The sequence below is a fragment of the Temnothorax curvispinosus genome, unplaced genomic scaffold (assembly GCF_003070985.1).
Source record: "Temnothorax curvispinosus isolate PA1 unplaced genomic scaffold, ASM307098v1 QBEX01005269.1, whole genome shotgun sequence".
In the NCBI taxonomy this organism is placed as follows: Eukaryota; Metazoa; Arthropoda; class Insecta; order Hymenoptera; family Formicidae; genus Temnothorax; species Temnothorax curvispinosus.
The window spans coordinates 349,221-377,029 of record NW_020215049.1 but is presented as its reverse complement, the minus strand read 5'-3'; the positions used below and the strand labels follow the sequence as shown (position 1 = coordinate 377,029).

Genomic DNA, 27,809 nt, shown 5'->3' with positions numbered 1-27,809 from the left:
AAGCAAAAAGCCGCTCTACATATGAGGGGTGGTTTCACCCTTTAAAACCGTTTTTGGGCAGCTACAAAAAATATCTAAATTCATCTTTTTAATCCCCCTACATGTGTGGGAAGTTTTATTAAAATCAGAATTTCCGAGTTCGCGAGGCTTCCTTGTCAGACACGCTTGGCATATATTACTGTGTGAGTTTATTGATTGGTAGCGGTTTTCTTATTCAATTTCTAAAAAAAAAAATGATTAGTCCCATACAGCATGGAATATGCAAGAAATGTGCTATAAACAATTTATAAATATTTTAATATTCCACGGGTCATTCAGAATATTCTGTAGAAGTTCTATAAATATTTCATGAAATTTTGTCTATTCGGAATATGCATAGAATATTCTGCAAATATTCTAATAAATATAGTAGGTTTAAAAAATGTATAGAATGTTCTGTAAATATTTTAACAAATATAGAATATTTGGAATATTTATACGGAACATTTTGTTAATATTCTTAAACATTATACATTATACATTATACATTTATAGCATGTGCTATGAGAATATTCTGAAAAACTTTTCTAGAATTGCTATGAATATTATTTCAATAATAATCTGTGAACATTGCAATGAACATGAAATATTCAGAATATTAATAGAATATTTTTTACATATTAGTAGAATATTTTTAACCCTTTTCGGTCACACTTCCCGAGATACCGTATCGGTCACACTGGGTGAAATACACCCCCAGCGTGTTTGCACGTGTATAAAAAATTGTAGGTGACCTTAAAAAAAAAAGAAAAAAATATCCTGTTGTAGTTTAAGTCTTCCTTAAAAAAACTGTATAGGTTTGATTTGCAAAAAATTAATTTAACATATGTAAAAAAATTGTTGAAAAAAAGTCGGAAAAGTGACTTTTCACAAAAACTAATGTAACTTTTTCAATTTTTAAGATATTTTAATTTTTCAAACGGTTTTTTCATCCTCAGATGACGCACTTTTCACTAATTATTGCAGTTTACGCGGCCGTTCCAAAAAGTATATTGATTTTGAGGTTATAAAGGTGCGATTTTTTGCGGAAAAAAATGCCGAAAGAGAACTAACGGGCCGAAAAATATACCACCGACGGGGATCGATACTTGAAGGTCCCAACTACCTGTAGATGGCGGCAAAAGGCCCATTTCCATTTGGTTTAGTGGGTCGTTTTCAAAGTAAAAAAACGCTGGGGTGTATTTTACATAGTGTGACCGAAAAGGGTTAAAATAATCTATAAACATTTTAGGAAAAATATTAAAAATAAACAGCTTTCGTAGTTCGCCAGTGATAAATAAATATATTTCAGTTTCTCGACTTAACTGGCAAAGTTTCGTACATCAAATTTCGCACGACGTTTCGGCCCTTGGTTTGGGCCCTTATCAAGTGGCTGTAATAACGTAACGCAATTTCAGGGGAAGTAACAAATTACAAGAATACAAGACTTAAATAAATTAATCATACCTAAATCATCTATAAGTGCGCCTACTATAAGACTCGTCGTAAAACATCACAAGACATCCGTAATATGAAGTTGTTCCAAAAAAATCATAAAGCTAAAAATAGTGCATGTTAGTAGTGATAAAATGTAAATGTTCCTAAAAATATTAAAAACATTCTAATTATTCTATAGGAATATTTAAAAAATAATTTGGAACATTATATAAATATTCTGGATATATATATATATATATATATAATAAAAACTTTTTAGAAATTTTTCTGCAATATTTATAGAATATTTCGTGATTTTCTTGAAGTATCTACAATATGTTATGCATATTTCAAGCATTCACCCGACATTGAGAAATATTATATCATATATCCAATTCAAAATTTTATTACTTTTTTTAAACTGAATTTGTTTCTTAAGATGATTTTTGAAAAATTATATATTTGCGCTGGTTATGACATATGTAGAGTATATATATAACGCTTACATCAAATTAAGAAGGCAGTTGGCTCACGATGTAGAGGTCCCGAGGTCCCGAGTTCGAATCCCACAAAGGTAAGTGTGTTTTTCAAATACGAGAAAATATTTATAATTATAGACTGCATCTTAAGAAACAAATTTAGTTAAAAAATAGTAATAAAATTTTGAAATAAATAATTTTTTTTATGTCGGGTGAATATTAAATGTATACAGAATATGCGATATCCCATTTTTAATGTTCCTAAAATAATCTAAAAATGTTCTATAAATATATAAAAAAATTATGGATTATAGGGAAATATTTATAAAACATTTGTAGATTATTCGAGAATATTTACAGAAATTTCTAAGGACATTCAAAGCGGGACATTACACGTTCTTTGCACATTTATAGATCATTCATAGAAAATTCATGAATATTGTAAAGAATATTTATAGAACATTCATGGAATATTTTATGCTATATGAGGTGTGTTGTGTTGATAACTGCACAAATAAAGGAGTGCACAGATTTCCAAAGAATGAGGGGAAAAGAAAACTTTGGGAGAATGCACTACTTCAAAATCGGTATTATACTGCAATTTGAAATTTGCCCCTAATAACCATCAGACACAGTGGCTCTGCTATGCGGGAGCAAAAGGCAGCGAGAATCCTCATTAATAAGATAAAATAATAAGAAGAAGCGTAAACAAACTTGAGTGTCAAATTTTGAAAAAGAAGAAGAATATAAAACAGGCTATTCTTGAGTGTACTACCAGGATTGTGATTTTTTTCTGACATAATTTTCGTGACGCGGTATTTGCGCAACGTATAAACGCATAATACGTATTACATACATATGTGCACCTACGATGGTGAAGTATCTCGTAATATCCTTGTCGAATTTCTTCTCGAAATGAAGAAATGATAGTACGTAATATAACCTGATAACCTGATACAATATGTTTATTCTTATCAATGATATGTCAAAACTTATACCCGACATTTTCTATGCATCTTACATAGCTGCGATATTACATTCTTCTAATGAAGGAGAAGACGTAGTGCGCCTACGTGAACCCACATAACCTCTCGTGCCACAGTAGGTTCTACAACGCAATTTGACAAACTTCATCGCCAGTTACGAGAAAATCGTAGATCGGGAGTACAACAAGAGTAAGTTGCTAAAAACCATGAAAATCAATGAGAAAAATATGGTTGCGTTCGCGACCTCTGCGACGCCGGTAGATCGCGAAGGTTGGTTGAATAAACGCGGAGAGATCAATCGCGGATATCAGAGGCGATGGTTCGTACTCAAAGGAAATATATTATTCTATTTCGATCGTCGCGGTGATAAAGAGCCGGTGGGCATGATCGTGCTTGAGGGCTGTACGATCGAACTGGCGGAGGACGAGGAGCAGTTTGGCTTCAAGATAGTTTTTCACGGGCCGAACAACAGAAGTTATGTTTTAGCGGCAGAGTCTCAGGTAAATAGACGTTTATAATGCCTACTGTACTTGCTCTTGTGTTTAGGCTGCGTTTCGATATTCACTACCAGTACTGAAAATTTATAGTTTAGGTCACATATACCATAGATTTTCAGTACTGAAAGTGAATATCAAAATGCAGCCTTAGTAAACACGGTTAACGAGGAACAATGGTATCTAGGAATCTATGGAACAATGGATGAAGGCATTGGCGTGTGCCAGTTACGATTATATGAAACTTATGGTAACAGAACTGCAACGTCAGTTGGATGCTGTGGAAGAGGAAACAGCATCCACTCCAATTCAACAATCTCCTAAGGCTCCGCCGAGACAGCGGCATAATCCCTTCAATAAGCCAGACTCCCATCATCGTTCTCAGAGCGTCAGGTCGGCGCCTGGTAGGACGGAAAACGTACCTCGGACTAGAATTACATTTCGTGAGCTCCATACAGCATATGGTAGGCGAATCTTGGCGGATCTAAATGCGTGGAGACACGCAAGGAAAAGTGCAGAGGCACCCTTAATAACTCTATAACTGCACATATTTTGCGTAGATAACATTGAACAAAGTACGCTTGAACATTGTATACAATCCATGAGAATTACTGGCCCAAGGAGTCAGCTATATGTTAACAGACAGAATCGATAGGAAGTAATTTATGTTATATTGAGTGTGTATGTGTGTGTGTGTATGCATGTATGTATGTCGTGCGTGTACAAATGTAAAATTAATTTATTTAGATAAAAATAGATTGTTTTCGTAAAATGTAATTCTCTCTTTGCTTGTAATATTCTGTACATAAATTTCCCGAACAATTTTTAATTCTTGGTAATATCTACGCTGAGATTATTATGATAGATATGAGATAATTGCGTGATAATAGAAAAAATAGCCACAAATAAAGTGATAAAAAGATTATTTTCAGATTTCTTATACATTTTTTTTTAAATTATTGCGATATCACATCTTTTTGCCATCATAAACGCTGTACGAAAAAGATGAAAATGTAGATGTTTCAATATTTTAAGACAATGTATATAGGTATATATATACATATATATGTTAAGTTTTACATCACAAGTTATTTGTACAATTTAATTTAGACGACAAAAACATGAATTTACAACGCGCGTAACGTTTATCAACACCACAATAAATAAATTACTATGATTACATAAGTCATCAGATGTACAAATTACTTAAATTTAAATACGCTCTTTTTTCTCGCGTCCCCAGGAAGATGTCTGGTACCTAACAAAAGGCGAGCCTTGTCTTCTTCCTGCGGCGTAGATTCTTCGGGTGGCCCCCTCGGTTTTATTTGCAATTTTTGTTTAATCGCTTGACTCAATATTACACGCCTGGAATCGCTCTTCATGGCTAGAAGCAGATCGAGCCACGTCCATGTCACATTATGGTATTCCAAAGTTGGTATGACCAGTGCAAAATCACGTACATCTTCAAGGTTTTTTTCCTTATTTCCCTGTAAAAATAGTGTTGAATCTTAAAGAATAATTCGCGAATAAAAGTAACGGATAGGATATTTAATTTTTATTTTTTCGATTCGTAAAGTATTACCTTGTACGATACGCGAACAGGTACTTCCGGTATCTTAATGTATATGAACAATTTGTTTTTGTCCGCTCTTTCCTTCATTTTCTCCACGTCGTCTCTTCTCTCGATGGGTACGTAAAAGGACGAATCACGTTGTGGCGCCGGTGCTTCCTCTATGCCTTCCGGATCCCTCTCAGGAAAACAAAACTTAAGCATAGTATTGAAAAACTTCTTCGTCAAACCTGAAAAAAAGCGAAACGATCCATGTACTATGTGACACCTAGCAAGGCTCTACAGTATATTCAACACAAGTTACAATAACTTACCTATCGTAAGAGGTACTACATTGATCTCAAAGTGTTCCTTCACGGAAATCCCTGCTACCGGCGCCTTTTCCCTGCAGAAAACCCGAAGAGCTCTTTGCCGGTCTACAGGCATGTTGCTCTGTAACTCTGTGGGTACAAGCACCTCCGTGTAAATCTGATTCGGCAATAAATTCGTCATCCGCACATATCCCAGCTCTAGCAGATGCTCCACCGAGTCATCGGTCTTGCTAGTTTTCGTATAAAGAAAATTTGTTAGAATAAGATCGGCGATACCCAACTGACCGTCCGCATCCGTCAGTCTCCACTGTGCGTGTTTAAAGCAAATCTCGGCTACCCTGGCCACTGCGGCCGGCTTGTCCTTGAGCGTAGTCGACGCGGCCGCTGGAGCGGTGGTTTCCTTGTAACAACTCAACATAACGTCCAATTCTTCCGCCTTGTCGCTAAGTTGTTCCTTGCATTCGAATACGCTCGTTTCCAAACGTTCCATCTCAGTCAGTAATTCCGGACTAGACTCGTCGGCCAGCGCTTTCTGTACCAAGTATGTCTCGCGTTCCAACCGTCTCAATTTCGCCACCAAGCCGCGCACCGTATTTTGTAATTGCTGTATCGGTCTCTTTTGATCCTCAACAGAATGCAGCTGCAATTGGAATCTCATCCTTTGCAATCTCTCTGAAGCTTCCTTTCGTCTCGGTTCCACATATAGCAGCAAATTATTAACTATGTCCAATATCATCGCGTATTGCAATGAATTGGTGCAGACATCCAGATCATGGTGCATCAAGGTAAACGCGTCGGCCGCGGTTAGATCCTTCCTCTCCCATGGGCTGACCTCTTCTCCGGGCGGAGTCGGCACTTGATCCACAGAGCCCACATCCAAGGTCTGACCGTAACCGACGTAGAAGAATTCGCACTTACAACGAGACACTATACGTTGCAATTGATGCTGAGAGCCGCCGCCGCCTCCCACCGTCTGACTGACCACACCGCCGACGCTCTGACCAGATCCCACCAGAGCCGGGACGTCCGGCAAACCGGCTATGATGGTAGAATCTTTCTCCTAAAATGTAACACACCGTAACATACAGCTTGCTCCGCGAATTCACATACCACATTCACAGTCTGACAAACGTACTTGTATGTTATCCAACGTCAGCCACATGATATTGTCATCGATATTGTCGTCGATGTTTGCGCTTACAGTAGCGTAGTACTGCATGCATTCTAACGAGCCGACCCAAGTTGTTTTCGAAACGAGAGATCGCTCCTTCCAAACCGGATGATGGACTCTCTGTAGTATTTCCGCTTTAGCCGCCGAGAGAATCACGTAGCCGCGGGTTTCGATGCCCTTCAACAGCACTTGGCTGTTTACCAAAGCAACTGAAAAGAATATAAATTTATTAAACTTTTGCTCGTTCTCTTGTCAAACGCGAAGTATATGATTCTTCGCTTCGTGCAAATTACCATTTACTGATGTCTACGAAGAGGATTTTTATGAAAAACGTTACGTACTTAGCCAGTTCTTATGCAAGACGTCGTCCTGGTGACATGCCGCTAGCCCGCGCAGTTGTTGTCCTCTAGTCTGCACCGACAGATCGTCGCTGAAGGCCACAGGTTTGTTCGCGGCCTCTGCTATCAGTTGCTGCAACATCTCCGCCGCCTCGCCTTGTTGCGGCTTCACGGAGGACGACGCCGTTACGACTTGCGTGGAGGTGCCTTGTTGATCGACTACGGTAGGTCTGGTAGCACGGTTCTTGTGCGGATTGAGCGTCGAGCTGTTGTCCCTGTGGAAACCCTTGAGCGCCGCGGTCGACAGATTCTTTTTCAGTTGCTGAGTCTTGATGAAGGAGTCAAAGAGAGCGAAAGCAACGTCACGATTGGTCTTCGTCCAGGCGCCGCGCAGATCGTGCACGACCAATCGATGAATTGGCGTGTCGCCGCTCACCCCGGCGACCATCGCCTCCCTGCCGTAGCTGACACGCGCCACGCTCAAGCAGTAACACTTCTCGACTGGCTGACGTAGCGATGCGCTCTCCATTTCGTCTTCTTGCAGAGCGCTCTTCAACCAAATTTCGGCATCGCTTAGCTCGCAGTTCATATACACGATGGACCATTCTGCCCGCGGTCGATGAATCAGCCCGTCGTCAATCGGATGTAACGCAAGATTGTGCTCCGAGCTACAGGCGACTCGGCCGCCAGTCACCTCGAAGCCTCGCTGCATGGCGAACGACATCCAGTAATTAACGTGGAACCGATGGAAGGCCAGGGTCAGCCGGACTTTCCTGTAGTGTCTGCTGAGCTGTTTCTTCCTAGGCCGAATGTTTTTAAACAATGGGCCTTTCCTCGTGGGTCTCGTCGCGCCTGACAAAATTAATTTAAGATTCTCGAACCATCTCAATGTGCTGCCATAGAGCAGCGCCGTTGGCGCACTGGTCAATGTAGGCGAGCCAGTCGGTTTGGTCTCCAACGACAGGCTAACGTTCAGGTTCTGAGAGCGAAACGCCCTGAACGAGTCGTGCTCCTGATTGCTAGAATATTCGGGCAACCGGTCCGGGGCGCAGGGTATAGCGGCATGATGATCACGCGGATCGCCTAGGCATACCCACGCTAGTTTAACGCTCAATCTGACGTTGGGCAAATGTAGTAACCGGCAATCGTCGTATTTACTAGCTGTACGTACGTATACGTCGAGATCGCCCTTAATAATGATTTTTCCTTGCGTCCAGTCGAGCTCCAGTCCGGTCCACGTGAGTTCCATCTCTTCCGTGGTGTTATACGGATCCAGAGAGCCGTGCAACAGTACCGTCAGCTGTTTTACACAGAGCGTCAGTCTGCCGTGAAGAGCCAGTCGCATCTTGTCCCAAAACGGCAACGGCGGGCTTGGATCCCTCGATGGATGGAGGATCTTCTCGAAACTGAGATTACATTGCGCTATCACCGGTTCCCAGCATGGACCGAACGCATATCTGAATTTGTCGATATCCCAATTGAGATCGTGATAATACTTGAGAGATGTCATTCCTCTTTCAACCACTATATCGTCCCATGGGGCGCCGATTTCAATTCTTACGGTCCTCTTCGCTCTCGGTGGTGCCAGAGCTTCCGCTCCAGCTAATCTGCCCCATACGTTCAGATTCTCCACCAGGAGCAGTGGCTGTGGGAAATCGCGAAGTTGGAGCTTCCACTCAGCGCATTTCAGACTGACCCCGCGGACCCACACGGTGTTGAATTCCATACCGTCCTCGGGCCACGGTGTTTCCGAGTCCATCTCTCGAAGTGCTCTCACCGCTTTATCCGTACCATTTATGGACGGATCGGCCAGGGCTAATATCTCCAGGTCCAACATAGTCCATGCGAACAAACGAGTCCTCGCGGGGCCCGCCCGTTGCATCTGCTTCCATCTCTGCACATAGATCTCCGCGTTTTTCTTATTTAAGCTGGCGTATAATTCCTCGACCTTTCCTTGCGGTAGCAGTAAGTGCGCACGGCAAAGCTCTTGTACTTTAGCATCCAACATCGCCTGTCGTTTTAAGCTCTCCTTATATTCGTCTTCGAGCAGTTCGTAATTGTCGCGCAGACGTACCTCGAACGGATCATCGCTCAGTTCGAACGTCCACTCCTTAATCTTGATGATCAAATCGCAGGGCAGGGACTCTCGTTTAGATATGCTTGAGGAATGGATCTCCTTCAACCACTTTCTGATGCTAAGCAATTCATTTTGTATTGCATTTGTAAATTGATGCTCATATGGAAAACAAATTTTGATGGAGTCGATGTTCAGCGACCAACACTCGTTCCAATCCAATACGAAACCCTCGTTGCTTTGCCTCTCCGCCCGCACTTCCGCGTTATCGGCTATTCTAATCAATTCGAAACCCTCAATCATAATTACATCAGCCATGTCTAGAGTAACTCGAACATAGGTGAGTCTCCATTCGCCCTGCGACCAACGCAGCTGATCGGACGTCAGTATCAGGAAATGTTTAGTAGAAATATCTATAGAGACGGTGATTCCACCTGTGGCTAGCAAGTCCAAAACGCGTTTCTTTTTTTGCACTTCTGGAAATAGAACAAATGTAATTATTCCACGTTAAGAGTCATTATATTAAAATATTGACCGCAAATTAATTCATAATTAACTAATTCAACGATATGTGTTTATTACCTTCGATACGAGTCGCGCTCGCTTCTTTTTTGACAATAGATCTAAAATCTTCAGACTCCACCCAAAATTGCAGTAGACGAAGATGTAAATTAGGACTCCATGCTAGATTAGTACCGTCGAGACTAATGTTCACGGCGTCAGAACTAATCGCAGCTTTGCACTTTCGTATTGCCAAAAACGGATGCGTCAAGGCTTGCGCGTGTTGACACATAATCGGCTCGTTCTTGTTGAGAGTTATCGCGCTCATACCTTCCGCTACGCCTACGAATCGCTTTGCATTTTGTTCCACAGTCGCTATGTCCAAACGCATCATTATAGACACTAAAACAGATGCGCGTAATGTGAAAAAATTTTTTCGGTAGCGTGACGGTTAGATACTTACGCTCGTTTTCCGCGATAAAGAATAGATTACAGTTTGTCACTTTAAGATTCAATTGGATAGAATTACGTAATTTCGTATCCTTCTTTTTTACCATTGGTTGCCGACACTTTTTGTAGCACCTACAATAATTTTTTTGCGATTATCTCATTTACGTTACATTTTCCGTTCTATAGTATTAATATATCGCATAAATGATTTTATTATTACTTATAAGCTTGCTCGAGAAATTTTGCGAGCTCTAAACTCCATTCCGTTACAAGAGCATCGACTGCGACTCCTATGGCGTTGCTACGAGTTGTTGCTAACAATACTCCAATGGAAAGTGGGCTGCCCCATTGATGAGAAGTTTCGGAGAGGTTGCTATTGGCGCCATTTAATGCACAATATAACGATTCAATGACCAATTCTGTATTTAGATTTTTGGCTTTGTCTATCACAGAAAACGTATCATAGAAATTAACGATTCATAATTGAGAAAAAAGAAAAAAAAAGTATAGCCCACCTGTAAACAAATTCAAGGCGAATTTCATATGTGCGACACCACAAGATGCCTCCTGTACATCTGGTAATTTTATATTCAACGAAGAATCATACAGCTCGGCATTTAATGTTATCTCAAAGTTTGGTAATCTATCTTTCAACGATATGCTGCTAACAGGTTTTGAAATGTCATTTTCATTATTATATAGCAACAATTCCCAGTCCTTGTGATCATACATCATCGAAAGATTATTCAGTTGTACGTCAACGCACAAAACATTCTCCTCCATCTGTACAAAATTGAGCAAGTCATTAAAAATTATCCATTCTTATCGTTTAATTTCGCTAATGTATTCTTAACTCTTACCTTTGTATCGATCGACAACGAGTGTAGAGTTAAAATAGGAAGCTTTCCACGGACACACAGACCATCTAGGCCTACAGTAAAATTCAATCGCGTCCTATTAGCTTCAAACTTTGCATGAACCTGAAGACTTTTTAAGGTGCCCTCCAAACCCATCATACTACTATCCTCTCTACCAGCTATTATCAACGAATTACCGACTTTCAATGTAAAATCCTACAAGTGTAACAGAATAACAAAAGTAGTACAAGTAATTACAGCAATACCTGTTATTATTGTTTACCTACAATCAGGAGACTTACTTTTGGCAAAATAGGAGCTATTCTAGTCATTAAGTTATTGGATGAATTACTATGTACATTGCTGCATGTACAAGCTGTAGTACTTAGTGAATTTCTATCTCTCAGGAACTGAATGAGACCTGCACCACCTGAACCTTCAGTTTGCGTCACTCCAATACATAATGTCTATAAATCAGATCCCACTTGATTCCTTTTGAAAACGGTCGATATAATCAGATTTACTTATTACAAATCTATTTATTACCATAAGGCTACCATAACGTAGAGTTTATTTATAATTTTAGGTAACAATTGTTAAAACACATTATATAATTTTCCTTCATCGATTTTTAAGTATCAACGCGAGAAACTTTCGATGTTGTACCTCGACTGAAAGTTCTCCCTGAGCTTTAAACGTAGCTTCTACTGTTCCAGCAAATGTTACTTGAGAGAGACATGCGTCGGAAGCGTGTCGTAGTAATTTCATAGTTCCACCGACAATAGAGGCGGATGCTAACAGTGTGCGTGCACCATGTACAATACTGCCGTCCAAGCTTAGACTTTCTGCATTCCCATTCGCCAACCAGCCATTGCCAAGAGCCAGTACACTTATGTTCTCTACATGTACAGCCGTAAACTGAAATAAATCATTAATAGAGAGTCATCAATAAACATATAGTCTGTCTAACAAGTTTTATAACACATAGAAAAATGTGACAACTTGAAACCTTAGCTCTGCGCATGTACCTGGACACATTTTATTATAATTGGTGGTATTTTCCTGTTTCTAAAATCTAATAGTTCATTGGATTGCTTTAGCTTACACGTCGGTCCGACTGGGACATCCTTATTTATTCTGACGTCCCTCATAACAACAGCTAACAGTTTTGCTACATCGCTACTAAGTAAACTGCTACGTATGCTTATCTCTTCAATTTGCTGAAATTAAATATCCCTTTTTATTGTATCACATTACATATAATTTGAATCATTCGTACAATGTCTTGAAAAACTCACCAATGTAAAGCCATTTTTAGTTACATTGACATCACGGAAGATAAAATAAGGTACAGATATATGGCCCACTCTCAAGTGAATTTTATAACGACGTTTCACTATCCATGCTAACAGCCTCGGTACCACTCTGTTGAACAGACGATTGTGACGTATTTTATTCTAAGATAATATTATCTTCATTTAAATCTCAACGCTTACCGAGTAAAGAAGCAGTAAAGGATTAAAAAGACTATGCAGAATGCAAGTAACCCAGTCATGCTTATTGATATATATAATTAAAAACAAATTGTTTCCTAACTAAAAATATATTCAACTTCCCAAGTAATATTACTGCGGGTGTAGTCGATATTTCACGCTTGCACACTATATATTTTCACAGTATTTATAACTGTTTATAACTAAAAAGGATCAGACAAGAGAGCTTTCAACAGTTTTATGAATGAAACAAGCATTTGCGCACCACAGCCGTGTCGTTTGGTGGCGCACTTTACAAACTATGTAATGAACTCTATCGGTAGTAGGTATGTACTACATTACAACTTTAAATTCTGTCGATAACGTCTATATTGTGATGTCGGTAACTCTTGGTCCTGTTTTAGGTCCTGCACACAATAGAGCATATGAATAAGAATAAATATTAAATAAATATTAGATAAATATTAAATAAATATTAATTACGAATCAAAATTAGAAATAATCATTAAACGTAACACACAATGGAAACGAATAAAATATAAGATATAAATAAAGGAATAATTTTATATTTACATATTCTAATATTTAAGCCTATACACAGTAGGTCTCCGAGACCCTAGACCTATTTTCTTTTTACGCGTTTCTGTTTGTAGACCGCACTTTTTACCCGTATATCTCGGAGCTCTAATTCTATCGACTTTTATACATTATAGGCCCGTTCCTTGATCAATTCTCGATCGATTGGAAAAAAAAAAAAAAAAAAAAAAAACTAAACTAAAATATATCCATTTTTACTGAAGTTACGATAACAAATGTGGATGGGGTCTCCGAGACCGCACAGTGTATAATACGTAGATAAAATAAGACTGTGTATACCTAGAGTTAATATCAAGAGACACGGTAGTGTTTCGCGCCAAGTACGCGCGGAGCGAGACGCACCGTGACTCATTTACGCGAACGCACGAGTTGCGAGTACCCGAGATTTTAAAATCTCTTTATATAACAGGAATATTCCTATATTTATACAGTCTAATATTTATTCTTATTCCTAATATGTGCTGTTATACACAGGATTTTAACTTCCAAAACCAGTGGAGAGACTCATAATAAATCTTCCAGATCTAGATTGACGTTAGGGAGGTTCAGTTTCATTCATCCTTTGAATACTCTATTATTATAAAATAAATATTACTCTATTAATGTTAAAAATAATTATATAATATTAAAAAAGTATCCACATTTAACTATACATCCTTTTATTTAATCTATTTAAATATTTCATATATTACATATGTAGCGGTAGGAATCTTCTTTAATATTCAATTCCTCATACCTTTTTACTTAATCATTAATTGCGACTACATTACACACACAATGCTTAACGATACAAATGATCAGCATGGATATTACTAGCAATTTCAGATTCCCATTTATCTCCATTATTTAAAAGCTTTTCCTTGTTGTACAGCATCTCCTCGTGAGTTTCAGTTGAAAATTCAAAGTTGGGACCCTGCACGTGTAAAACAATTCATTTATTAATTTTATAAAATTCCTTTCTTGTGTCACTCTTTTATCATTTTAACTCTTTGCTAACAATAAAATAATACCTCAACAATAGCATCTACCGGACAAGCCTCTTGGCAAAAACCGCAATAAATACATTTAGACATATCAATGTCATATCTTGTAGTCCGTCGAGATCCGTCTGCCCTTTCCTCCGCCTCGATTGTAATAGCTTGCGCAGGACATATCGCCTCACATAATTTACAAGCAATACATCTCTCTTCTCCAGAAGGATACCTGAAAGATCCCGCAAAAATCTAATTTATTATATTTATTTCTTTTCTTCATGTTGTAACGTTAACGCTTGTATCAAAATGTTTAAAAATTTTTGAAATATAAGCTATAATAAATTATATAACATCTTATTATAGTAGGGGAGCTAGCTCCATTTTTTCGTGATTATTTCGGTACTTATGAAACTTTTTGTGGTGATTCAGAATGTTATTCAATGATCAAAGATCCGGGGACTGACAAAAAAGTGGGAGGCTTTGGGTGGTATAGCCACCCACTTGTGCAAAAAAAATTTTTTTTTTAAGTCATTTCGGTATGTCAGTCATTTTGCACCATAATTCTTTGATATATATTCTATGACTATTTACAAATTGACTGACAAAAAAGTGGGTCGCTTGTGGGTGTAGGGCCGCCCAAAAATGTCATTTTTTTCAAGTCATTTCGGTATGTCAGTCATTTTGCATCATAATTCTTTGATATATTCCATGACTATTAGCATAATTGACTGACAAAAAAGTGGGTCTCAAAACCCTCATAAAATATTGTAATTTCCACAGTTTGCGACTTGTGAATCTTTTCCTTCTACCATTGATGGTCATCAGAACTCATTTTGGTAATTATGCATAATAGCGACGTCCTCTCCGATGACCTTGACCTTGACATAGTTGTGAAGGTCACCCTACTGAGTGACCTTCAAAAGGTTTTAGCCGTCGGTCATTGTTTATTAAAAAGTTATAAACAAAAAAAATTTGAAAAATATAGCAGCTATTTTGAGTTTTAGAAGGCATAAACGACTAATGTAAACGTCTTTTTTTTAAAGCAGAGAATACTTTATTTCGCGAGAAAGTCGCTGCTTTACCAAAATACAACATTTAAAGCAGTAAATTGTTGATAAATTAAAGTCTTTTTGTTAATGCAGTGAATTGAAACCGATTTCAATGACCTTGATATATGTTGTCAAGGTCATGAGCCCGAGTGACCTTCAGAAGGTTTTAGCCGTCGCTCGCTATTTGTTAAAAAGTTATTAACAAAAAAGTTTGGAAAATATATAGCATATATAGGTGCATATATAGGTTAGTTGACGCGCTTTAAACACTTAAATACTTTTAAAGCGCGTCAACTAACCTATGTAGGTTAGTGATCAACGATTTACTGCTTTAAATGTTGTGTTTTGGTAAAGCAGCGACTTTTTTGCAAAATAAAGTATTCTCTGCTTTAACAAAAAGACTTTAACAAAAAGAATTTATCAACAATTTACTGCTTTAAATGTTGTGTTTTGGTAAAGCAGCGACTTTTTCGCAAAATAAAGTATTCTCTGCTTTAACAAAAAGACTTTAATTTATCTAGAGTTCCTATAATAAGAGTTAGGACAAACCGCCGCCATATACAGCCAAATGATAGCTTTGTCTCACTCCCACTAACTTCTTGGCTGAAACATATGACGACCATGATAGCTTTGTCTCATTCCCATTTACAGCTTGTCTCACTCTCACTAACTTGGCTGAAACATATGACGGGACCAATAAAAAATCGTCACCACATTGGCTTAACTCTTATTAGGAACTCTAAATTTATCAACAATTTACTGCTTTAAATGTTGTGTTTTGGTAAAGCAGCGACTTTCTCGCGGAATAAAGTATTCTCTGCTTTAAAAAAAAAGACGTTTATATTAGTCGTTTATGCCTTCCAAAACTCAAAATAACTGCTATATTTTTCAAACTTTTTTTGTTTATAACTTTTTAATAAACAATGACCGACGGCTAAAACCTTTTGAAGGTCACTCAGTAGGATGACCTTCACAACATATGTCAAGGTCAAGGTCATCGGAGAGGACGTCGCTATTATGCATAATTACCCTCATTTTAATTCTTATTGTCTTTTCATTATTCAAATAAATAATTAAAAGTACATCGTAAACTGAAGCCAATATCTTTTTTTATGGTTATTTATTATATAATTAAAAAAAAAAAGTAATGAAAAATGGCATTGAATCATCATCATAAAAAATAAATAATAAAACTAGGAATCTTTTTTTTCTTCTTCATCACAATCATTTAGGTCATCTTCATCCTCAGAAAGGTCGTCACTCGATTCTGTAACATTATTTAAAAATCATATGACAATAAGAATAAGAATTAAAATGAGTCCTGATGACCATCAATGGTAGAAGGAAAAGATTCATAAGTCATCGCAAACTGTGGAATTTACAATATTTTATGAAGGTTTTGAGACCCACTTTTTTGTCAGTCAATTATGCTAATAGTCATAGAATATATCAAAGAATTATGGTGCAAAATGACTGACATACCGAAATGACTTAAAAAAAAAATTTTTTTGCACAAGTGGGTGGCTATACCACCCAAAGCCCCCCACTTTTTTGTCAGTCCCCGGAGGTTTGATCATTGAATAACATTCTGAATCACCATAAAAAGTTTCACAAATACCGAAATAATCACGAAAAAATGAAGCTAGCTCATCTACTATTAATTATTATGAAAAAATATATATTAAGATATTAACATAAAATATCAATTTATCAAATTAATATCAAAATATATGTATCATATATAATATAATATATATAAAATAATGATACATAAAATATCATTAACAAAATTACTTACAGTTTTGGCTTACATATATATATATATATATATACACACACTACACCACCCACACACACACACACACACACACACACACACACACACACACACACACACACACACATACCTTCTTAGTGCATGCTCTCCCCTAAACCTTGGACTCAGAGGCCCCTTTTCAAAAGGATAATTTATCGTCGCTGGCTCTCTAAACACCTGAGACAAAATGACTCCAAAGCCTCGAAAAATTTCAAGGAAAAACATATGCGTACTTGCAGCGTCCATAATATTTGTCCAGTTTTCATCTTTTTTCTCATTTACATAGTAATATTTGCTTCGACTCAAGTATGTGCTTACTCCCTTTGGAACCTTAAGAAATCTTGGAGCTGAAACATTTATAATTATCAAAATTATTATTACAATTCACTAGGGGACATCAAGGAAGTTCTTTTTGTTACTAATCGAGCAATTTTATGAATTAGTAGTATAATTATATATGTTAAAGGAAAAAATAGTAGGTAAGGAAGAGTTGTACGTAAATTATAATCATATATTGGTACATAACAAGCAATCTTTAAATTGAATAAATAATATCAAAGAATGTACTTTGTGTACGAGAATCAGCTAATACAACAGTTAAAGTAAAAGTGTAGCACTGCATCCTAATACAGACAAAGAGGAAAAAAAAGAGGGAACGGAAGGAGAAAAACACCATCAAGATCAGGTTTTGTTACAAAAATCATGATGGATATCTTACCAAATTTCCCGGTTCGCACAAATATCTGTAAGGAGCCCATCATTATCACCCTCCAATTTTTTTAAAAGTCGACAAGCTTGACTATTCACGCTAGCTCGTCAATATGTTCTCTTTGAGGATACCTGTTAGCGAATATTAACAAAATCAACTAATAAACTGCGTACGCTAGCGCGGAACCATACCATCGCATGCCCATGATGTAACTCTACAGATTTCGCCAGATGTCGCGTGTTCAGTAGTGTTCACGATGCACGGCTAGAGTCTCTAGAAAACTTGTATCTCTGGCCATTTCCCTAGAACTTTTTTCATTGGTTCAAGTTAGCAGAACCTACAATGGCATAACCAATCACAGCACAGTGTAAAGGCCTAAAGTAATAAGCGGAGAGCACACACTTCTGCACAACGCATAATAGTAAGCATAAGAAAACTGATTGGTTTATTTCCTTATGCACATGTGTATGGACCAATCAATTTTCTTATGCTTACGCATTATGCGTTGTGCAGAAGTGTGTGTCCGGGCCCATAATGTTGGCAAAAAGGAATTGGATCCGTATGAATCTAGTAACTAGTACGAAAAAAATGGGACGTGCCGGATTTTTTCATTCGAGCTTTTTATTTGAGTTTTGCAGCTCTGGTAACTTAGCCGGTCAACTTCGACTTTATTAATTTTCATATTTTTTTATCGTTTGTTGGTCGTTTGTTGGTGATTGTTGGCCTAATTACAATGTTTGTTGGTTCTTAATTTTTTTTTAAATTTAAAAAGAAAAATTAGCATTAAGTTAATCGGAAAAATTTTATTTTTAATTTCAAAAAAGCCTAATCGATGCGTAATCGTTTGCTGATGATTGTTGGTCTAATTTTAGCGTTTGTTGGTTTATTATTACTCTTAAAAACTAAAAATTATCTCACATATTAAAGTAATCGAAGATTGGTTTATTTGCCTACGACTTAAGCTTTATTTCTATCAATTTAAGGCTAACATCTATAAAACTGCCATATGAATACGGGCCTTAACATCGGCAGAAAATCGCGAAAAGATAAAAAAACATGGTGGTTTGTGGGAACCTATGTGGTATAGGCCTTTATAAGCGCGTCGATAGATGGCGCGCATTGATGAACACATTCTTATCGTATCTCAAATGAGAAAGACCACAAGCACTACAAATGAGAAGTGACACTTATCTATTTCGGAGAGGAATTATCGCTGGAGAACAGTTTGCCAAATTTTTAACCAGCAGCCTCTGCCTGGTATTAATCCCATACCAAGAGACAAATTATTTACTCGTGTAGCAAGCCTCCCAAACCTGAGAAGTGCTGTGCGTTACTTTGAGGAATTTAACGGGATGTCACTTCGTGAATAACATTATATTCCTTATTTATGTGCGATTTGTATTAAAAAAGCACGTTAAAGCAGAGACGGTCGCTACAAATGCTTGATATCTAATAATTTTTAAAAGGTAGTTCTTTGTAATTCGAAGAGGGATTTCCTTAAACGTAAGATGAACCAACCCTTTCAGTTATTGCAGACAATTGTATGGGAATGACATGCTGCATGCTGTGACATTTAATCAGTCAACGTAAAGCCAATTGGTTCGACATTAAGAAATCAAGATAGGAGAAGAACATCAAAACGCACGAGTAAACATAATCTTAAGAGGTGTACGTATCCAGCAACTAAATGCAAAGCATTACATATGCTTGTGTCAAACCTATATTATATCGCCACAAAGGTATTGGTCTTTCGCTTAATATTTATCTGTATGTGCTTATCATTGTTAATGAAATATTAACTTTAACTAGCCACACTTATTTTTGAGTCCTTAATTCGCCACACTCCGGTCCGTGAGACTGCTTGACTTTGTTGCATTGTCATTTTTATTCTAATTAATATTTTTCCGCTTGTAATATAGGAATTGGAAATGCAGAGTCTGAATAAGATGTTTATGATAACATCAAGAAAATAATTTAAGTTTAAACTGAACTTATTATAAGGAAATGTGAAAACTAGAAAACCGGAAAACGTTTGGTGATTCACTGGACCAGAGTGTGACGAGCTAGAGTTAAATTGTATGTTATCTGATCTATAATTTTTTTTCTTTTGATCAAAGCAACTTAAATAGGAGCTTTTGATACTTAAACTACAATTTATAGCCTTGGGAGGTCCAATTTAAAAAAACAAAAGTTACCTTGAAATCTTGGGGGTATCTCTACTTAGAGACCAAGATTTATGTCCATAATAAGATGTTTCCCTTGAAACAGAGTAAGTTCTATTTGAAATATTTTTTCAAACAACAAATAATTTGGGAGATAATTGCATGGGAAGATTAAAATGGGACATCTTGTATATACAGGGTGATTCAAAAACTGCCAAACTTAAGGAGCATACGGAAGGATCAAAATAGTAATTTACAACTTTCGATCAGGAACCTATGTTCTCTGAAGTAATCCTGAGTCAGTACAGGCTTTTAAATGTATGAAACTCGGATAATATACTGTATGAAATAATCGTAATTTGGTATTCTTCCACTAGCTTTATTTTGTTTTTGTTAAGGTTTTGTTAAGGATTACACAAGCGCAAACTGAATTCACAAAAAGTTTGAATTTGCGATCTCCACATTCAAGGCATGCATTGCATCGTCGAACAGAACTTGGGCGCACTCTCTCAAAAATCCCAGGTATCTCACGTAATCTTTGACAAAACTTTAATAGAAACAAAATAAAGCTAGCAGAAAAGTAGTAATTGCGATTATTTCATTGGTATTATCCTAGTTTTAAATATTCAAAGGCCTGTACTGACTCAGGGTTACTTCGAAGGACATGGGTTCGTGATTAAAAGTTGTTCTATTTTGACCCCTCTATATGCTCCTTAAGTCTGGCAGTAACCTTTTAAATCATCCTGTATTATCTGTACTTTACAAATAAAGGATCATATCTCCAGTTTTTGACAAAATGGAGTTAATACAGTTTTCAATATAACAGGAGTTAAATTATATAATGGTAAAGTGTCTTATGTCTATTATTACTAGTTCCTGAGATACAATGTTTAGAAAAAATCGTATTAAAAATTTTTATAGTGCCTAATTTTTAAACCAAGTACAGCGTGTTATTGAGAGTTGCACTATAAAACATGTCGTTTAAATTACTTTATTAAAAACTTAATAAATCAAGTTGCTACTTTTATTTTATATCTAAAAAAAATATATATATATATATATATATATATATATATATATATATAGGGGGAGTTCGGGAGACTTGACCATAGAGGAGAGTTGAACCACTTCAAATATCTCGTTCAAATTTTGAACAAAGAGCTCAATCCGAGCACGTGACAACATGACGCTTGGTAGTGCGTTTCGACTGTGATTGAGACAAACGTGTTTTTACGTGCTCGGATTCAACTCTCCTCTTTATATATATATTTTTTTCTCTCTCTATATATATATATAATATTATTTTCTTATTTAAAACTTTAAACCTTATTTTCTCAAAATGTTAAAAAATGGACATACGATTCTTTACTTCAGGTACAGATATACATATATTAAAAGAGTTTTTAATTCAAATGTTTGATTCAAATGTATAAAATTTATATTTAGGTTCATATTTAGGTGATCATTGATAAAAAAAAGAAAAATTTTGAACGGATAATATACAGTAGTTATAGAACTCAATTATAAGCTGCTGTGTAAACGTAGTCTATGTATGCATATGTATATATGTATGTGCGCATGTATTATTTTTATATATATTTTTAATACTTATGGAAATATTATGTGTATACCTACATTATTTTCAAGACACAACTAGAGAGCCTAAAAATCAATTTTTTATAACTTTCAATTAATATTTATTTATCTCAATCCTTAAACCAATCAATATATAAAAAACAAAATTAGTATAGTTTTTTTGCTGTATTTAGTTGTAATTAAGTTTATGATTCTTCATTATATAAGGAGATTGTATAGTAATAAGATCATATTTGTTTATTAGGTGCATTAGGACATAAATAGCCAACTTTAGCTCTGCGGATTACAAAGTTTCCAATAATGTTTTCGTCAGGCCTTAACTGCAATCTCTCTTTCCCCAGCTGTTTGGGTTATCCGCAAGATAGCGAGGAATTAATCCCAAAAATGGCACGTGAACCAATCATTCTTAATGTTTATGACATGGTAAGTCGCTATTTTCAATGTATCACAAATAAAATGTGCATTATTATGAATCGCTTATTACTGTCGATCAATAACTTTTATAAAATCAGTTGCAATTAACTAGTCTTTCATCAGAAGTCAAACATTATTCATAGAAAATAGACAATTGTAAGATGACCATCTTCTTGTTGATGTAATTTATGTCAAATGTTATGTTGTAGTATTGGATAAATGAATATACCACCCCTATTGGTCTCGGAGTATTTCATTCTGGAGTGGAAATATATGGGACAGGTAGGTATTATATTCAAAAAATAAAAGTACGAAGAAACAAGAATTTAACAGAAATACATTTCTGCTTCAGAATATGCGTACGGTGGTCATGCTCAACCAAAAAGCGGCATTTTTGAGATCACTCCAAGAGTGGCTGAAGAATTAGGCGAGCAGTTTAGATATAGGTAAAATTTAACTATTTGTTTTTTTTTGTAAATGTAAAACGTACATTTTCTCGAAGGCCATAAAAATCAGTGCGATCCTCTTGTTTTACAGACAATCCGTTCATATTGGATATACAGATTTCACGGAAGAAGATGTTTCAAGAATTATTGCGGAATTAGGCAAAGATTTTAGAGGAGATCGGTATCATTTGATGAATAAAAATTGCAATCACTTCAGCAGTCAGTTCACGTTGGTGCGTTGCTTTCTGTAACGATATCGATAAGCAAATTACATGAAGATATAATGAGAATCAATGTATTTCAGATTCTATGTGGACAGGAAATACCTGGTTGGGTAAATCGTCTGGCGTATTTCAGTTCGTGCGTACCGTTTCTCCAACGTTGCTTGCCAAAGGAATGGCTAACGCCTGACGCTTTACAACACTCTCTAAGTCAAATTAGTCATCACGAAAGTACACCACCATCGGACACTTCGTTGTAACATTTGGCTAACACTGTTGAAATTCACGGTCTAAAATACCGTAGAAGTTATACATTTTAGATAATTAAACATTGTGAGAAGAAATGTTAATTAGGACTGACTATATTGCCAAGATTTGAAACAACCTGAGAAACTAAACCAAGACAAGGTACAAATTTGATATTGTACACTTGAATGCGACTGCTGACAATTAGTACCGAAAAGAAATTGCCTTTGCTGCAACACGTTGTTTCCTAAGACGGCGATCCACAAGATCGCATGTGTTCTTTGTTGAATAATACAGTCGAGATATGATAGTTACATAATGAATAGATAATTACGTATAAATTTAAACCGTAACGAGCAGAAAACTCATTTGCCAATAAAAAAGAAAGAAACTTGTTACATTAGAAAGACGTACATTAAAATACTTAAATTTTTCGTAAAGATTCTTATTTCTTATGCTTGTAAAACTATAAAGCAATATGTTTTAAAGTTAATACATGCACATCAAAGAACTAAATATATGTTGTATGTAAGGCATATTGAATGCAAAATGGTTTAAACATTTAATGATCTAATTGCTTTCCGTAATTAACATGACAAATACATACACGCACACACCCGTACTTACACAGATAAAAAGGTAAAACAAGCTGCCGTATTCTTAATACTACATATTATTTTTAATAGCTGAATCTCTGTACAAATTTGAGCTCTTACGCCGTCTTATTATCACTTGGTTCATTACTCTAGATCGATTATACACGCGTGATATTTCTATTCTACATATTATATAGATCAAACCATTAAAATACGAGTAAAGATTGAGAGGAGTAAGTTAAAAATAGAAGTACTGCTCTTTTTTTTTTATGGGTTAAGAATATAGAGGCTTAAATATAGTTAACTTATGAACAAATATCTTTAATGAAACTTAAAGCAATGAATGTATATTTTTTGCCAAATAAGCGAAATTCCTAATTTATACAAAGTATGTTGAAATAAACGAGTTAAATAATGACAACGTAATGAGAAAAAAAGGAAAGATTTCTTCGAACAATTTGTGATTGACTTTAAAATACTTATAGATAGTTTTTTAATTATTAAACTTAAGTTTCGAAGGATCAAATAGATAATAAAACTGTACTCTTTCCATTTAATTACAAGTTGATTCTGTTTTAAAAGGTTTTTAATTTGAGGCTTAATTAACAGACATATATATTGATTGTAAAAGTATGATGGATTGTATGTTCCCTCCGTATATATTAAAAAAATGGCTATTCGAATTTTTTTCAACAAAATTTGATTAGATGCCACAAAAATTTAACTCATTCTAAATTTTCTAAAAGACAAGGCATCTACATGGGTCACCTAAGTATCAATGATCTGACGTATAATTTGGATAAGTTTAAGATTTCTGGTATAATTCTGTTAAACATTCTGGCGTTTAGAGTGAGAAATTGTGTGAACTTTTTTCTTGCATTACACGTTTAATTACAATTAAACCTCCGTTTATAATTCAATTCAATCCTTACAGCAGTGATTACAACGGACGAAGAAGCTTGAAAATAATATTTTGCATTTATTGAAATAAACAATTTTGCAATGCTGATACGAGTAACCTTTCAGATATCTTGTCTTGTGTAATAAAAATATACCTTCTCTTTACAAAAGTACCTACTTCTATATTTCGTTTGTAATTTAATCACACATGCATGCGCAGATACACGAACACACACGCACACATTCATAAGATTAATTATGATTGCTACAATAAAAAAGAACTTTTCTTTTTTTTTTCTTGCGGTTTATAGTATCCATTGTCTAATGTAAACGTATATTTGTAACAACCAAGTAAAAATAAGTATTTGTAATAATGCATTTAATATATATAAAGCTGTCGGAATCAAATCGGGGCTACACCGATCCATTATTTGCATGAATGTTTTCTTTACTGCTTTGAATAATCTCAAAAAATTTGAGATCTTCCATTTTACATTATTATTGAAGTCGATTTCAATAATGTCAAAAGTAGCACTGATTTGTTATTTCACACAAGATTAGGTTAGATATATTCTGATTAAAAAATGGGATACGCAAGGTATACCTTTAATATGTACAATATATATATCGCTTAATCATTTACGATTAATAGTAACTCAATATTGAGTATGTCTAATAGTGTTTTCATTTTAATCTTATCACAACATAGCCTAACATATAATAATTGATAATTTTATATTGACAAATTTTATGTGAATTTAAAGAAATACACACACGCACGGATGCATATAATTTAATTGCTGATTGTTTAGCAATTCTACGTTTACTAACATTTCAAATTATATAGAGAGATTAGGGTTTCTCTCCATTTAATTTACATTCATCGATTAGATTTATAGGCTTATTTTGGTCAGCATCAAACTTTTGTATTAGTTCTAACACACGATGGTATAAAAGAGTTTTCGCGTTGATTGCCCACGTGAAATCTAAGTGATTGAAAAGTTTGTATGGGACTTCCTCAGTTAAAAGAACATTTGGTAAGCGTTTGCCAAGTTCCAACACATTCTGAAAATCAAAAACATAATGAAAAGAACGTCATCAATAACGACATGATTTAAATGTGTAAAGAGTAGAAAATAGATCCGATTGATATAAATCAACTGTTTTTCCTTTTTGCATTACACTTTGCATTACATTCAAACAGATTCTTTCATATTGTTAACATATTACATAATCACCATTTCATTATGTTTGTGTATATATTTCTTTTGTTTTTATTTGTGATATAAAAGTGAATAAAAGTTAGACAGTGAAAAACTTATCGGAGAACTGTTACCTCTTTTGTAACAATCATATCATTTGCTGAGTAAAATAAAATTATTGGAGCAGTAATCTTTTTCAGATCATAACTTGGGGCTGTTTTTTGTTTGTATCGCTTATAGTTTTCAGCTATTCCATAATCATAGTTTCGAAAGTCCTCTGCAACAATCGATATTAATCGTAGGGGAGACCGGGGCGAAGTTGGCCCTTTTTGTGCCGATTTTTAACAACAAAATAAATCATTTTAGTGAAATATAGTATACCATTGTAAAGAGTAAACCCTTGACTACAAAATTTATATAGGCATTTTTGGTCTACGTCGCTTTGTTCAACCGGTATAGAGTAAAAACGACAAAGGTGCAAAAATCGAAAAGTCAAAATTCCCGGGGTGGAGTCGTGTCTTCATTCTCGGACTGGATTTTAAATAAAGATACGGCATAATTTTGATAATAAAAAATAATAGAATACACTTTATTCATTGTTTTTTAGTAGAAAAATGGAAAGCGGAAAATAATTTCAAGAAAATCAATTTTCTTTTTCATATTACAAACTTTCGATGCGGAAGAAATTTTACTTTCGACCTGCGAAAACACGTTTCCTTCGATAAGTATTACAACATGGCACGTAACCGGTAACCTCACTAAACTCCATTGGTCACGTGGGCACCATAAGCCGCACTTACAGTATTAATGGCGAGTTCACACAATTAACATACAGATTTCGAGATAATTGCAAAAACAACTTCACCCTGGGGCCGACTTCACCCCGGTCTCCTCTATATCTATAAATACGTGTCCAAAACTTAAAAGTATATTTGGAAAAAAATAATTAAATGTGCATACAGTTATAAATTAATCTGTAGAAAATGATAAATTAATTTAGATCTTTCAATTATATCTTATCTTAAACGACAAGAAAATGTTTTATTGTAACATTACATCAACCGGAATATTGTTTTATAAAAGTAGAATACTCACTCATACGTATATTTTGGTAAAAATGCTCTAATGTTTGTACAGAAGTGCCGGCTGGAAGATAGGAGAATATATCTGGCAGGATTGTCTATAACAGAAATAATTTATATAGATGACGTTATAAAGCGATTAATTAATAGAGGAGGGTAGGCAGTGGTTTAGAGCTGTCACAGAAAATTTATATAATTATAAAAAATTAGAAAAATCATATAATATAATAAAAAATATTTACGCACATTATATATAAACATTGTATTACGTTTGTGTTTTGTATGTTATGTACGTTAAAACTCACAGTGTTAAGTTGTGCTGGATCAGGACCGGCGACTAAGAATAATATAGTGACGCAAATAATTTGAGTCATCGTATTTTCTTTACATAACATTTTTCCTACCGTAACAGTCGCTAAAGATTGTGGAAGAAAATCATATATTTCACGCTTTCGTAGAACTTCCTGGAACATGTAAAACAAACAATTCAAGTATTACCTCATAATAGCTAAGAATATTTTTAGCACATTAAATAATAAAAATTATAATTCTTGTATTTTAAACACTATTGCTTGTAATAAGAAGTTACAGATTTTGGCAGCTACCTTCAGTGTTGGAAAAGTGTTAACAATTTCGTTAGTTATAGGTGTTACTTTTATCCAAAAAGAAGCTGGAGCCAGACCAATAGCCATTTTTATTTTCGTATTGTACTCCGGTTTTGATGACAGAAGAGTGAGTAGCGTAGTACCTCCCATTGAATGACCGATATAATATAAATCTTTTCGCTTTGTATAATTGAGAATGTAATCGAACATGGCCGGCAAATCTTTTATTCCAATTTCGTGAAAGCTGAAAAATAAGAATTATGATATAAAACATATATTTTCTCGCTCTCCCCTCTGTTTGACAAATGTACGCAATCAATTTACAGTGAGAAAAAGATTTAAAAATGAAAGATTTACAATCTGGCTACTGAAGAGAATACGATGCAAATTTTAATGTTTACAAAACGTGTTATAAGTATTATATCCTTTTTTCCTCATTTTCATACATATGCTTTATGTCTTCACTGCATACTCTTTTAGAAATGTTTAACTTTATATTCATATCACTTGGTTTGGTAACTATACTCTATTTAGTACAAGTAACGATTTGATTACATTATCATTTTGCTTCAAATAATATCTCGTTTTTAGGCAGAACGTATTATACTTTCGGTTTAAAATCGATTTATAAACTTGTGATCTGATGTTTTCTTAAAATAATTTTGAACGCTAATGTTTTACCTATACTGCCAGAATTTGGGATCGTTTATCGTCATATTCACATGTGATCTGCAGTAACTATTTCCTCTCACATTTCCAATCCATACATCATATCCTTGATCTGCCAGTAAAAATGCTGCGATATAAAAGATAATATTAGTGATGGTGCACTATATGTAGGATGTATATACCAGATTCAAAGAAATGTATATCGTTATCTTAATATATAAAACAAAGTCGGGTTAGTTAGAACACTTATAACTCAAGAACGGCTGGGCCGAATTTTTACCACAAGTATATGAAATAGGGGTAGAATTTTCCGGAATAGCAGAATAACTAATAAAATATCGGAAAA

The 27,809-nt window shown here is 35.3% G+C and overlaps 5 protein-coding genes across 13 annotated transcripts in view; 2 read left to right on the top strand and 3 right to left on the bottom strand.

The window, feature by feature from the left end:
* Positions 1–2,588: 2,588 nt before the first annotated feature.
* LOC112454694 (sesquipedalian-1-like) lies at positions 2,589–4,599 on the top strand. Its single transcript, XM_025016212.1, has 3 exons — positions 2,589–2,863; positions 2,960–3,420; positions 3,602–4,599. The coding sequence occupies exons 2-3, from the start codon at positions 3,127–3,129 to the stop codon at positions 3,953–3,955; spliced, it is 648 nt and encodes a 215-aa protein (XP_024871980.1). The 5' UTR covers positions 2,589–2,863; positions 2,960–3,126; the 3' UTR covers positions 3,956–4,599.
* LOC112454692 (protein KIAA0100) overlaps positions 4,321–27,809 on the bottom strand; it is a 25,970-nt gene continuing 2,481 nt past the window's right edge. Inside the window, exons 2-16 of one of the 4 annotated variants that reach the window (XM_025016206.1) lie at positions 12,183–12,253; positions 11,985–12,111; positions 11,715–11,906; positions 11,353–11,604; positions 10,989–11,153; positions 10,690–10,902; positions 10,345–10,612; positions 10,050–10,272; positions 9,843–9,961; positions 9,461–9,781; positions 6,808–9,354; positions 6,431–6,675; positions 5,299–6,355; positions 4,997–5,214; positions 4,321–4,901 (exon numbers count right to left, since the gene is read on the bottom strand). In XM_025016206.1, the coding sequence (XP_024871974.1) occupies positions 4,617–4,901; positions 4,997–5,214; positions 5,299–6,355; positions 6,431–6,675; positions 6,808–9,354; positions 9,461–9,781; positions 9,843–9,961; positions 10,050–10,272; positions 10,345–10,612; positions 10,690–10,902; positions 10,989–11,153; positions 11,353–11,604; positions 11,715–11,906; positions 11,985–12,111; positions 12,183–12,241 (6,291 nt within the window). In that variant the 5' untranslated portion in view covers positions 12,242–12,253 and the 3' untranslated portion in view covers positions 4,321–4,616. Of the gene's footprint in view, positions 4,902–4,996; positions 5,215–5,298; positions 6,356–6,430; positions 6,676–6,807; positions 9,355–9,460; positions 9,782–9,842; positions 9,962–10,049; positions 10,273–10,344; positions 10,613–10,689; positions 10,903–10,988; positions 11,154–11,352; positions 11,605–11,695; positions 11,907–11,984; positions 12,112–12,182; positions 12,254–12,315; positions 12,457–27,809 lie in introns of those variants that run through there. The other 3 variants (XM_025016207.1, XM_025016208.1, XM_025016209.1) reach the window with 3 other exon arrangements.
* LOC112454695 (NADH-ubiquinone oxidoreductase subunit 8) lies at positions 13,415–17,546 on the bottom strand. The gene is made up of 4 exons (XM_025016213.1): positions 17,334–17,546; positions 16,707–16,962; positions 13,787–13,979; positions 13,415–13,689 (listed from the first exon to the last, which is right to left on the bottom strand). The coding sequence occupies exons 1-4, from the start codon at positions 17,374–17,376 to the stop codon at positions 13,558–13,560; spliced, it is 624 nt and encodes a 207-aa protein (XP_024871981.1). The 5' UTR covers positions 17,377–17,546; the 3' UTR covers positions 13,415–13,557.
* On the top strand, positions 18,447–22,513 carry LOC112454696 (deubiquitinase DESI2). Of its 6 annotated transcripts, XM_025016217.1 has the most exons (9): positions 18,447–18,790; positions 18,851–19,063; positions 19,244–19,400; positions 19,485–19,593; positions 21,327–21,505; positions 21,706–21,778; positions 21,849–21,942; positions 22,034–22,175; positions 22,247–22,513. In XM_025016217.1, exons 5-9 carry the CDS (start codon positions 21,383–21,385, stop codon positions 22,421–22,423), a joined length of 609 nt encoding a protein of 202 aa, XP_024871985.1. In that variant the 5' UTR covers positions 18,447–18,790; positions 18,851–19,063; positions 19,244–19,400; positions 19,485–19,593; positions 21,327–21,382; the 3' UTR covers positions 22,424–22,513. The 6 variants fall into 6 exon arrangements, with proteins under 6 accessions (XP_024871985.1, XP_024871986.1, XP_024871984.1 ...); XM_025016218.1 differs by lacking the exon at positions 19,244–19,400; XM_025016216.1 differs by lacking the exon at positions 19,244–19,400 and having other exon boundaries at positions 19,442–19,593.
* Positions 22,948–27,590, bottom strand: LOC112454693 (lipase 3-like). Its single transcript, XM_025016211.1, has 6 exons — positions 27,476–27,590; positions 26,795–27,038; positions 26,495–26,653; positions 26,203–26,287; positions 25,242–25,384; positions 22,948–24,970 (listed from the first exon to the last, which is right to left on the bottom strand). Exons 1-6 carry the CDS (start codon positions 27,508–27,510, stop codon positions 24,758–24,760), a joined length of 879 nt encoding a protein of 292 aa, XP_024871979.1. The 5' UTR covers positions 27,511–27,590; the 3' UTR covers positions 22,948–24,757.

Coding starts and splice junctions, on each gene's coding strand:
- LOC112454694 (XM_025016212.1), top strand. CDS start 3,127: ATGAAAATCAATGAGAAAAATATGGTTGCGTTCGCGACCTCTGCGACG. Junction 3,421..3,601: donor TTTTAGCGGCAGAGTCTCAG/GTAAATAGACGT, acceptor AATGGTATCTAG/GAATCTATGGAACAATGGAT.
- LOC112454695 (XM_025016213.1), bottom strand. CDS start 17,376: ATGATGGGCTCCTTACAGATATTTGTGCGAACCGGGAAATTTG. Junction 13,980..16,706: donor GGAGAGCATGCACTAAGAAG/GTATGTGTGTGT, acceptor GGGATCTTTCAG/GTATCCTTCTGGAGAAGAGA. Junction 13,690..13,786: donor CGGTAGATGCTATTGTTGAG/GTATTATTTTAT, acceptor TTACACGTGCAG/GGTCCCAACTTTGAATTTTC.
- LOC112454696 (XM_025016215.1), top strand. CDS start 21,383: ATGTTTTCGTCAGGCCTTAACTGCAATCTCTCTTTCCCCAGCTGTTTG. Junction 21,943..22,033: donor GGCGAGCAGTTTAGATATAG/GTAAAATTTAAC, acceptor CTTGTTTTACAG/ACAATCCGTTCATATTGGAT. Junction 22,176..22,246: donor TCAGCAGTCAGTTCACGTTG/GTGCGTTGCTTT, acceptor AATGTATTTCAG/ATTCTATGTGGACAGGAAAT.
- LOC112454693 (XM_025016211.1), bottom strand. CDS start 27,510: ATGACGATAAACGATCCCAAATTCTGGCAGTATAG. Junction 26,288..26,494: donor ATCCAGCACAACTTAACACT/GTGAGTTTTAAC, acceptor TTTCTGTTATAG/ACAATCCTGCCAGATATATT. Junction 24,971..25,241: donor ATATGATTGTTACAAAAGAG/GTAACAGTTCTC, acceptor TTTGATTTTCAG/AATGTGTTGGAACTTGGCAA.